Source organism: Aethalodelphis obliquidens, unplaced genomic scaffold (assembly GCF_003676395.1).
Source record: "Aethalodelphis obliquidens isolate GAN/ISIS:26980383/991018 unplaced genomic scaffold, ASM367639v1 scaffold46, whole genome shotgun sequence".
NCBI lineage: Eukaryota > Metazoa > Chordata > Mammalia > Artiodactyla > Delphinidae > Aethalodelphis > Aethalodelphis obliquidens.
Window position 1 is genome coordinate 16,499,197 of NW_020837990.1, and position 12,755 is coordinate 16,511,951.

Genomic DNA, 12,755 nt, shown 5'->3' on the forward strand with positions numbered 1-12,755 from the left:
GGAGTTGGGGGGTCACCGTAATCACAATGACAGTGTCATAATCATCTTTTTTGGGGGGGGATGAGATGTATAGAGGTTAAGTCCAAAGTTGGGGGCAATAGAAAAATTTAAGTTTTAGGATTGTATGCTTACTCCCAACATAGAAGGCAGTGTCAGATAACCCAGAATACTAAACTTAAATAAAATTGAATGTTCAATTAAAAAAAGCTAAATCAGATATTTAGGAAAAGGGCACAGTGGTCACCCATAAAATCAACACAGGACTGAGAAGAGAGTTAATTTTGAGGGAAAGAAGGGAGTGGTAGAAATAAAAAAGAAGAAAGCAAGGGACCCAATTCAATTTTACTGTAGTAATTCTTATCACCACTGTAAGTGGCACCTGAAAAAAATGTATAAAACAAAGTAAGGTTAATAGTAGTAATGGCTTGATAAATTACAAGGTATTTCCCCTAGCCCTCTCTATTTCTTGATTTTTTTCCAGAAAATTATTCAATTAAAAAAAAATCACATTATGTCAATGTCAACCTGGAAAAAAACCCCACTAAAATCCATATTGAGCTTTAAAAAACACAATCTAATACCTATAAGGGTTTTTTTCTCCCTAAAGGAAATCAAAAGAATAGATGGTAAGGAAACACCTTTGAATGAAGTATATAACTTTCATAAAAGAGACAGAAAAGATTTGCTATTAAATCTAACCCAATCTCTAAATATGATTATAGGTCTAATATATCTCTCATGCCTAATTGTAATCATAAATTTTTGGTTCAACTTAATTTAAAATGAATTTCATTCTTACCAGCTTCCCAGAGAAATAAAATATGTCAGAAGGTTTCAAAAAGACATTTACTGTATAATTAAATCACATTTAATGGCTGAATGAGGAAAAGGCAGCTAATTAGCTGAAGCTTCTACAGAAGAATACTATGGAGACTACATGGAAATGGAGTTTTGTGATGAGCCTCAATCAGCTAGTACTAGAATCCCTTCAAGATACAGACCTATGCAAAGTGCACTCTGAAATTCCCTTTGACTACAGCTCCTCATCTTTGGCAAGTAAAAGCTTTCTTTAGTGATAACATCTGACGTTCTTAAGTATACACATCTAAAAGACAGTTTGTTACTTACCTAAACTTTACCTGAATATATCTGCATACAGAATTTATTCTACCCAATATCCTAAGCCTAAAATTTTACAGAAAAATTCCTGTACACAATGGAAAATATAAAGCTAATTTTAAATGTCATGTACATCGCCAAATGCATTTTAATACTTCCAAGATGAGATGACTAAATTACAAAGTTCTAAAGTCTTCATATAAAAACTGTCTATCTCTCTCTCCCACACATGCCTGTCTTCTTCACAAGCAGGTAGAAACTGTCTCCAAGATTATCAGCCTGTCATGAACTGAAGAAATATTCTTTATGGAGCAGAATCAGCTCAGGCACATTTACAATCTGAACATTTACTGTTAATGTAAAATACAGGCAACATATGGAGCGACTGTTGATGAATGGGCTCCCTTTATTTCACCTTCTGATATCAGGGGCATGCACCAGATTTCTTACATTCATTGCATTTCAGAAGCATAAGCATAAATCACAACAGAAGTACAAAGCTGCTGCTATTTACAAATAATAAAAAGGCATCTTTTTTCTTTATTTTTCATCTGAAAGTCACAACATGCAGATGATTATTTGGGGCAGGAAAGAGAGAGAGGGAGAAAGAGCATGCGAGAGCATAGTTTGAGTATTTAGAACTACTAAATATGTGGCATGTGACTTCTGTTTTATATTTACAACATAATAAACATATTCTTACTGTGGATTTATGTCAGGGTTAATTTTTTTCAGTTCCATAATGTCTTCTATAGTTTTTTCAATAGCATCAGGATGAACACTCACTGAAGTCTGCAGTAGCTGGAAAACATGTTTCAATCAGGTGCTTTGTCATGAACACTGGTGTCTTAAGTGGGGTCTATTTAAATAGGGGCCTCAAATGTTTGTTTAAAGCTTCTATATGAAGATAAGAAACTAAACTAAAGGCAAAAAATTCATGTAGTATTTGAATTCTAGTAAATTTGATATTTTCACAGTGGGGGTAGTACAATTTTCCTGATTAAGGTAATTAACATAACAAAACAAAAATATGTAAGTTTTTTTTACCATCTTCATCTGTTTTAAGCTACTTCATAGAAATATTATATTTTCCTTTTCTCACTCAACACACATGGCTTCCATTGTTAATGGGCATTATGTCTATGACTGTGTGAAGTACCTGGGGGATATAGTCCTAAGGATGCCAAAATTAAATTAAATATTCAAGAATCTTGAGAAGCAGATTTTTCTTTCTTATGTGGATGCTTAACTATGTGCTATAAATGCTAGCATAGTGGCTTCTTTGATTTTCTTGGAAAATCTTGAGTATAAAGTTAAATGATTTGGATATTGATGAAATACCAGAGAGTTACCACTGCTCTTATTTTCAAGGAATATTTATTTTATGATTTGGAAAGAGGTATAAAAAAGGATTACTTCAACAATGAAATAATATGTGTGTCATAAATCTGCCTAGAAATTCTTGAGTGGCTGCTCTCATGTAAAAAGTACAGTGGTTTGTGATGGGAAAACAATTCATTCTTCTCAGTTTGCATTAGTATTCATAGCCAAAAGTATCTTTTTGTTTCTTAAAATTTTTACTTTTTGATGATGGAGGTAAGTCTTCAATTGAAAAGTTGCTGAAAAATATAGGAACAATTTTACTTACCTTACTTTTTGAATCCCTCAGTGATGTTTCTGGAAAAGAGATGATTTAAAAAGCCATTCAAAAATTATCTTTTACAACTGGTTTACAATTACTATACTGAAAAATAACAGTGTATCCTCAATCCCAGAAAGCCTACATTTTGCTTACTGCTTTGTTTCATGCTTACCGATTTTCATAGTTCTAGAAGCTCCAGGCTTGGTATTGTAACAGATCCGTTGCAGTTCACATCTTCCAGTCAGCTTTCTCATTACAAATTTCAGGCAACGCCACAAAAATTTACAGTAAAAATACAGGCACACCTGGATCAGCATTCTGTCAAAAACAAAAGATAGCACTCTTCCAATAGAACTCTGTAAGAGAATAGAAAGCAGCCACCACCAGCAAGCAAAGAAGCCCAGAAGAAAATCAATCATTAGACTTCTGGGTTTACAAGCATATTTCATTATTCTAACCCCATGTTATTTTATTTGAGGTAGCTACAAAACCCATCATTGGGAGGGAAGCCCAAGGTCTGTAAGCATACACTTACTATGACTGCAAGCTCCAGAATTCCCTATTCTAGTAAATTTGACACACCAACAAACTAAGAGTGAAGCACAGGGATCCATTCTTTTCCTACCTTTGCCTAAAAATATTTTCAAAGCAAATCAGTACCTCGAAAACAGAACACTTGTGTTTTAGAAGCTGTCCCCCATAGACACAGGGAAAGGGTATGCTGTGGCATCTCCCATCTTCTGCCCCCATGAATAGCCTCTCAGCCAGCCCCAATTCACTTCCAGCTTCTCCTTAGTGTCTTATTTTTGGCTTCTGTGTTATTTCTTCCCCTGCTCCCATTTTTTCCCCCTTCCCTCTGCTTTCCTTTTGGTACTGTTGTCCTCTTTGAGGACTTTGTTGTGTGGCCACCATCTTCTCTGCTGACCAATCCCAGTACTTCTTGGATGTGCCAGAATGCCTCCACAACAGTTCACTGAACAAGCATGTTGACCTTGGGTTCTTCAACATTCTCTGAAATAAACCTTCCAAAAACTCCGCCTCTTGACAAGTTTGTTCTTGACTCTTGCTAAACAAAGTTTTCTTCATTGCACACCCTATCTCACTCCAATAATACCTTAACAAACTATAAAGTATATGGCCACCAATCATGCACTTATTCACAATGCTTCTGGCACATGTGAATTTGTGTTTTATGCCAACTTTTAGTTTTTAATATGTGAGTGTCTACTACTTCATGGGACTGCTCAGCATCTCAAAATGACTCAAGCTGTAGAAGTAAAGAGGACTTATCATCCAGGAACTTATATTCAACCCTTCTTCTCTGAACACTAGAGTTTTCCTAGAAGGCAGAATTATTTTCCTAGAAGGCAGAATTATTTATATTACTTCCTATTGGTGTGATTTCTAAAAGATATTTCTTTTTCTCATATGTTCACTAATTCCCCCCAGCTCTAACATAAGGTGATCCAGGGTCATTAAGATGAATTTGTGTAGTTAATTAATATCCTCAATGATATGATTAATCCCTGAATTTGAACCAAAACCTTGATTGTGTTCCTTTGTAAAATTGCTCTGGCTCCAATATCTTGAACAGCCTGAGTTAAAAATAACAATTCCAACTGACTTATACAAAATCATGGTCTATATCATATAAATGCACTGGGACAGAAACCTTCAAGATGGCGCAGGAGTAAGACATGGAGATCACCTTCCTCCCCACAAATACATCAGGAAAACATCAACATGTGGAACAACTCCTACAGAACACCTACTGAATGCTGGCAGAAGACCTCAAACTTCCCGAAAGGTAAGAAACTCCCAACTTACCTGGGTAGGGCAAAAGAAAAAAGGAAAAACAGAGACAAAGAATAGGGACAGGACCTGCACCTCTGGGAGGGAGCTGTGAAGGAGGAAAAGATTCCACACAGTAGGAAGACCCTTCACTGGCAGAGGTGCGGAGCGGGGGAAGCTTCGGAGCCACGGAGGAGAGTGCAGCATCAGGGGTGCAGAGGGCAAAGCGGAGAGATTCCCGCACAGAGGATCAGTGCTGATCAGCACTCACCAGCCTGAGAGGCTTGTCTGCTCAACTGCCAGGGCGGGTGGGGGCTGGGAGCTGAGGCTCCAGCTTCGGAGGTCAGATCCCAGGGAGAGGACTGGGATTGGCTGCGTGAACACAGCCTAAAGAGGGCTAGTGCACCACAGCTAGCTGGGAGGGAGTCTGGGAAAAAGTCTGGAACTGCCTAAGAGGCAAGAGACCATTGTTTCAGGTTGCATGAGGAGAGGAGATTCAGAGCACTGCCTAAACAAGTTCCAGAAATGGGCGTGAGCCATGGCTATCAGTGAGGACACAAGAGATGGGCATGAAACACTAAGGCTGCTGCTGCAGTCACCAAGAAGCCTGTGTGCAAGCACAGGTCACTATCCACACCTCCCCTCCTGAGAGCCTGTGCAGCTCACCACTGTCAGAGCCCTGTGATCCAGGAACAACTTCCCTGGGAGAACACACGGCACACCTCAGGCTGGTGCAACGTCACGCCGGCCACTGCTGCCACAGGCTCACCCCACATTGTGTACCCTTCCCTCCCCCCGGCCTGAGGGAGCCAGAGCCCCCAAATCAGCGGCTCCTTTAACCCCTTCCTGTGTGAGCGAAAAACAGAAGCCCTCCGGCGACCCACACACAGAGGCAGGGCCAAATCCAAAGCTGAACCCCAGCAGCTGTGCAAACAAAGAAGAGAAAAGGAAATCTCTCCCAGCAGCCTCAGGAGCAGCAGATTAAATCTCCACAATCAACTTGATGTACCCTGCATCTCTGGAATACCTGAGTAGACAATGAATCATCCCAAAATTGAGGCGGTGGACTTTGGGAGCCACTGTAGACTTGGAGTTTGCTTTCTGCATCTAATTTGTTTCTGGTTTTATGTTTATCTTAGTTTAGTATTTACAGTTTATTAACATTGGTAGATCTGTTTATTGATTTGGTTGCTCTCTTCCCTTTTTCTTTTTAATATATATATATTTTTTCCTTTTTCTCTTTTTGTGTGTATGTGTATGCTTCTTTGTGTGATTTTGTCTGCATAGCTTTGCTTTTACCATTTGTTCTAGCGTTCTGTCTGTTTTTTTTGTTTGTTTGTTTAAAATTTTTTTTTTTAGTATACTTTTTAGTGCTTGTTATCATTGGTGGATTTGTTTATTGGTTTGGTTGCTCTCTTCTTTCTTTCTTTCTTTTATTACTTTTTAATTTTTAGTATTTTTTATTTTAATAACTTTATTTATTTTTTTCTTTCTTTCTTTTTTTTTCTCCCTTTTCTTTTGAGCCATGTGGCTGACAGGTTCTAGGTGCTCCAGCCAGGTGTCAGGCCTGTGCCTCTGAGGTGGGAATCCCGAGTTCAGGACACTGGTCCACCAGAGACCTCCCGGCTCCACGTAATATCAAATGGTGAAAGCTCTCCCAGAGATCTCCATCTCAACGCTAAGACCCAGCTCCACTCAACTACCAGCAAGCTACAGTGCTGGACACGCTATGCCAAACAACGAGCAGGATAGGAACACACCCCCACCCGTTAGCAGAGAGGCTGCCTAAAGACATAATAAGGTCACAGACACCCCTAAACACACCACCAGATGCAGTCTTGCCCAACAGAAAGACAAGATCCAGCCTCATCCACCAGAACACAGGCACCAGTCCCCTCCACCAGGAAGCCTACACAAGCCACTGAACCAACCTTAGCCATTGGGGGCAGACACCAGAATCAATGGGAACTACAAACCTCCAGCCTGTGAAAAGGAGACCCCAAACACAGTAAGTTAAGCAAAATGAGAAGACAGAGAAACACACAGCAGATGAAGGAAAAAGGTAAAAACCCACCAGACCAAAAGAATGAAGAAGAAATAGGCAGTCTACCTAAAAAAGATTTCAGCGTAATGATGGTAAAGATGATCCAAAATCTTGGAAATAGGATGGAGAAAATACAAGAAATGTTTAACAAAGACCTAGAAGAACTAAAGAGCAAACAAACAATGATGAACAACACAATAAATGGAACTAAAAATTCTCTAGAAGGAATCAATAGCAGAATAACTGAGGAGGAAGAACAGGTAAGTGACCTGGAAGATAAAATAGTGGAAATAACTATTGCAGAGCAGAATAAAGAAAAAAGAATGAAAAGAATTGAGGACAGTCTCAGAGACCTCTGGGACAACATTAAACGAACCAACATTAGAATTATAGGGGTCCCAGAAGAAGAAGAGAAAAAGAAAGGGACTGAGAAAATATTTGAAGAGATTATGGTTGAAAACTTTCCTAATATGGGGAAGGAAATAGTCAGTCAAGCCCAGGAAGAACAGAGAGTCCCATACAGGATAAATCCAAGGAGAAACATGCTAAGACAGATAATAATCAAACTATCAAAAGTTAAATACAAAGAAAAAATATTAAAAGCAGCAAGGGAAAAACAACAAATAAATGGATTAAAGACCTAAACGTAAGACCAGACACTGTAAAACTCTTAGAGGAAAACATAGGCAGAACACTCTATGACATAAATCACAGCAAGATCCTTTTTGACCTACCTCCTACAGAAATGGAAATAAAAACAAATAGGACCTAATGAAACTTAAAAGCTTCTGCACAACAAAGGAAAACATAAACAATAAGAAAAGACAACCCTCAGAATGGGAGAAAATATCTGCAAATGAAGCAACTGACAAAGGATTGAAACTCCAAAATATACAAGCAGCTCATGCAGCTCAATATCAAAAAAACAAACAACCCAATCCAAAAAGGGGCAGAAGACCTAAAGACACATTTCTCCAAAGAAGATATACAGATTACCAACAAACACATGAAAGGATGCTCAACATCACTGATCATTAGAGAAATGCAAATCAAAACTACAATGAGGTATCACCTCACACCAGTCAGAATGGCCATCATCAAAAAATCTACAAACAATAAATGCTAGAGAGAGTGTGGAGAAAATTTACATTGTACTGTTTGTGGGAATATAAATTGATACAGCCACTATGGAGAACACTATGAAGGTTCCTTAAAAAACTAAAAAGAAATATCATATGACCCAGCAATCCCACTACTGGGCATATACCCTGAGAAAACCATAATTCAAAGAGTCATGTACCACAGTGTTCACTGCAGCTCTATTTACAATAGCCAAGACATGGAAGCGACCTAAGTGTCCATGTGGCACATACATACAATGGAATATTACTCAGCCATAAAAAGAAACAAAATTGAGTTACTTGTAGGGAGGTGGATGGATGTAGAGTCTGTCATGCAGAGTGAAGTAAGTCAGAAAGAGAAAAACAAACATTGTATGCTAACACATATATAAGGAATCTAAAAAAAGTGGTTCTGAAGAACCTAGGGGCAGGACAGGAATAAAGATGCAGATGTAGAGAATGGACCTGGGGACATGGGAGGGGGAAGGGTAACCTGGGATGAAGTGAGAGAGTGGCATGGACTTATATACACTACCAAATGTAAAACAGATAGCTAGTGGGAAGCAGCCACATAGCACAGGGAGATCAGCTTGGTGCTTTGTGTCCACCTAGAGGGGTGGGATAGGGAGGGTGGGAGGGAGATACAAGAGGGAGGAGATATGGGGATATATGTATATGTATAGCTGATTCAGTTTGTTATAAAGCAGCAACTAACACACTACTGTAAAGCAATTATACTCCAGTAAACATGTTAAAAAAATTTTTTTAAATGCACAGGGAATGGAGGAAACATATAAGTAACTAAATTTCTACACTAAAATGTGGTAGAATCCTTTGTAGGCATTAGAATTGTATTCTGGAGTAACTAATAACAAAATGTCCATAATATGCTTATCAAATAGAAAAATGTTTGGAAAGAACATGTGTGGAATAATATATTTTTTCTTTAGTAAATAAAACAAAATATTTAATGATGATATATAAACAAGGAGAAAAAGACTGGCAGGATATACAACAAAAATATTAACAGTGGTTTTTCTGGGTAATGGAATTATGAGTAATTTTTATTTTCTTTTCTGATTAAGTATACTTTCTTTTTTTAATATGTATATATTATTTTATTTAAGAAGAAAGTTATAACTACAATTAAAATGTATAAAATGATCACCAAAAATCATTACAAAAGTACATATGAAATTTCTATGTGAAGTCATATTCTGCTGAAAGACAAAAAATGATTTACTATGTTGTGAAGTCTGAAATTCAACTGTTTTAGTCAAATATGTTCTAAGATCTGTTAGGATTTAGATTATCAGCTTCCAAAAAAAAGTAACCCTGAAAATAATTAATGGAACATTTTAATTAGATGAGTGAGAAATTTTACAAAACCACAACATGGTCTCTTGGAAAAAGTTTTCCATTCTTCCAACTATTGGATAGCTATGACAGAAGAAAAGATTGAGCAATATCCTTGTTAACTTGTTATCAGCCAAATGGTAATGATATTAATAACTGGTTGGCATTAATCCTATTACAAGTCAGGGATAAATCTTTCCATGATATCTGCCCTTATGATACCCATGTGCAAATTCCAGTAAAGTTTGCCCAGTATGTGGGCCAGCTTCTCAAATGAAGCCTATTTTAAGTCTATGCATTAGGACTCCATAATAATCAGGTTCTTGTAGTACTAAATCGTCCTAGAGAAAAAGGTTCTAATTACAGTTTAAGGAGTATTTTTGTATTCAACCTACTTAGGATACAAGCCAATTAAATTAAACAGAAAGTTTCCCCTATGCAACTTCTTCATCAGAACTATACAGAGATGTGGCTTGAGACCTAGAGGTGTCATCCTAGGTGGCAGGAAGCATCCAGATGTGAGTGACTTATAGCCCATCTAAAATTTCTCCCACTGGCCTCCTTGCATATAAGAAGAAAATGCCTGGGGAATTGTTTTGCATCAAGACAGTGTTATATAAAAGGAGAGAAAAGACATCATGTTCTATGCTTTTCTTTTTTCTTTTTTTCAATTCCCCTGAGGGTATTCACACTGTCAAAGACAGGGAAACCCAGTGGAAATCCACAGTGAGGGGTTAGAGATGGTGCATCATTTCTTAGGGCTCAATGCTCTGTGAGGTGTATCACAACCCTCTCACATAATCACAGAAACAATAACACAAATCATGAAAGAGAAATGCTCATTTCAATTGTGAAATGACATTTATACACTGCTTCCTTACCCTTTCATAATTTCTGGGTGAGTGTCCTGATAATGTTATTTATTATCCAGGATATATTTTGATTTTTTCCTTGTTTTTGTAATGGGCCAACATGCCCACAAATATTTCATTAAAAAACAGCTTGTTATGCTAGGCACTGTACTTTCTTTCTATGCTATGTATTATATTTTTTCAAGCCAGATCATCAGATCAAACAGTGCCTTGACAGATACAGTTTATTTTGCCCTTAGATCAATCATAAATGTAAGGCATGGTCAGAGATGGAAATACCAGCGCTACCCCTTACTTTGGAAGGCCGATTTTATTTATTTATTTTTTTTGCGGTACGCGGGCCTCTCACTGTTGTGGCCTCTACGTTGTGGAGCACAGGCTCCGGACGCGCAGGCTCAGCGGCCATGGCTCACGGGCCCAGCCGCTCCGCGGCATGCGGGATCTTCCCGGACCGGGGCACGAACCCGTGTTCCCTGCATTGGCAGGCGGACTCTCAACCACCGCACCACCAGGGAAGCCCAGAAGCCCGATTTTGATGAGAGAACAAGTACCCAAGTTGCTTTCTCGTGAAAGGACCAGATCAGCAAAACCTCCATATAAGCATCTCAGGATGGCTGTTCTTCACCATCAAGTGCTACCAAGAGATCACTTCTTAAATGTCTGGTCCCATTTAAGTGCCTCAATTTGTGGGAAAACTGCTTAAGGTCCAGAGAACAATCAAAATGATTAAATATTTGGGGAGAATGTTAAATTGGTTTGGCATGTTTACCCTTAAAGGAAGAAATGAATCTTTAAAGCTTTAAAGCTAATCAGTAGTTGGTTTAGGGAAAAAGAAAGAAAGGAAGGAAGAAAGGGAGGGAGGGAGAAAGGGAGGGAGGGAAAAAGGTAGGAAAAGTGCATCCCTTTCCAATCTGAGTTTAGGAATAGGAACTTTTGGATTTATAGTACTTTTCCTCCTTTTAATTTCCTTTATCTCCTTTATGTTTCTGACCATGTGCCTGGAGTGAAGGCATCTCAGATGTACCTGTGTAGCAGATCCCATTTGCTTTCTTTAATCCTATCCTTCTGTTCCTATTATTAGAAGAAGAATTACTGCCACACTCTCTCCACCATCTGAACCCTATGTTCAGAGGGTTTATAGCTGTGCTTGTTTTTTTTTTATCTCCTAGCCTGAATCATCAAACCAATAATCTTAGTTTTATTTAGAAGAATATTTTGCTTTTATTCTTCATAACACTAGACTTAGTTTTCTTATTTCTGATGGAAGATTCGCAAATCACTATTGAAAAGATTTGCTACATTTTGTAGGAACAACAATCAAATTCTCAAGACTACAAGGAGAAAATACTGATCACCATCTCTTATATTTTTTTACATGTGTGTTTTTTGTTCGTTTGGTTGGTTTTGGTTTTTTTTTTTTTTTTTTTTGCTGTGCTGCGTGGCTTGCTGGATCTTAGTTCCTCAACTCAGGGATTGAACCAGGGCCCTCCAACAGTGAAAGTATGGAGTCCTAACCACTGGACCACCAAGGAATCCCCACCATCTCCGATTTTTAATAACTATATGCATAGACAGCAGTTTTTTTGTGTTTGTTTCTGTGTTTTCAATCATAGCTTTTTTATTGTGTTCCAAAAGGAGCCACTGTAGTTTCCAAAGATGAATGCCTTGCTTAAGCACTGGAAGAATCTGATTTAATAAAAAGAGCTATTTACACATGTTCTACTTCCAACATTTTCTGTTACTGCCATTTACTGATATGCTGCAGAGTGAAGTTTATGCTGAGTTCATAGCAGTATCCTTCCATAAGGCAATTATGATCACTTTTATCATTTAACATTCATCCTCTAGCTGGCACAAGAATAGCCACCCAATATAAATAAATTATTCAATATAAATCATATTTCTGCTACCAAATAAAAGTGAGCTCCTGTCTTGTGCTTCTTTGTTAGAGGAATCCATTCAGCAGGGATGAAGCCTCTGAAACAGGAGATGCACCTAGGACCATGTACTCTCCTGCCTCTGGGATGAGGGGGTGTGGGTACCTGTAGTACAACACTACTCCATCATCTTAAATTTGTGATTCTGACATCTTCTTTTGGAATAGTAAGAGAAAAGCGGCTTATTTTGAACAATTTCAATGAATTTGCTAATGAAAGTTAATTCTTGCTTGAAGAAATCCTGTAATAAACAAGAAGTACACTATTGGAGAGGAAGGATACATACAAAATAATCACAATTCTTGAATCAAATCACTTTCCTATACAGAACACTTTTCATCTAAATGGCCATAAAGAACAGCAGACTGCTCAATGTTTCCAGCATTTCATGTACTTTCTAAAATGACATTTTAAAAAATTTTAGCTGCTCTGTTGAAGTTCCTAATTAGGGGCACTGGTAGTCAGTTGGAAATTAACTTGTCAACAGGTATTTGGCCTAGTAAATGGGCCCCTCTAAATAATGAGCATCCTACTAGGAAAAGAGGCCACAGAGGACTTGATACATGAACTGGAAATGTGAAATCATACAAAGATACCATTTGTGGGCCTCTAGAAAAACAAGATTATTAGATGGAGAGACATACCATGTTCTTGGATTGGAAAAATCAACATTGTGAGAATGACTCTACTACCCAAAGCAATCTATAGATTCAATGCAATCCCTGTCAAACTACCACTGGCATCTTTCACAGAACTAGAACAAAAAATTTCACAATTTGTATGGAAAAACAAAAGACCCCAAATAGCCAAAGCAATCTTGAGAACAAAAAACGGAGCTGGAGGAATCAGGCTCCCTCACTTCAGACTATACTA

At 38.0% G+C, this 12,755-nt stretch overlaps 1 protein-coding gene across 2 annotated transcripts in view; it reads right to left on the bottom strand.

The window, feature by feature from the left end:
- ELMOD1 (ELMO domain containing 1) overlaps positions 1-12,755 on the bottom strand; it is a 98,003-nt gene that overhangs the window by 42,825 nt on the left and 42,423 nt on the right. The window contains exons 1-3 of one of the 2 annotated variants that reach the window (XM_027082413.1): positions 2,934-4,496; positions 2,768-2,796; positions 1,823-1,920 (exon numbers count right to left, since the gene is read on the bottom strand). In XM_027082413.1, the coding sequence (XP_026938214.1) occupies positions 1,823-1,920; positions 2,768-2,796; positions 2,934-3,210 (404 nt within the window). In that variant the 5' untranslated portion in view covers positions 3,211-4,496. Of the gene's footprint in view, positions 1-1,822; positions 1,921-2,767; positions 2,797-2,933; positions 4,497-12,755 lie in introns of those variants that run through there. The other variant, XM_027082414.1, reaches the window with a different exon arrangement.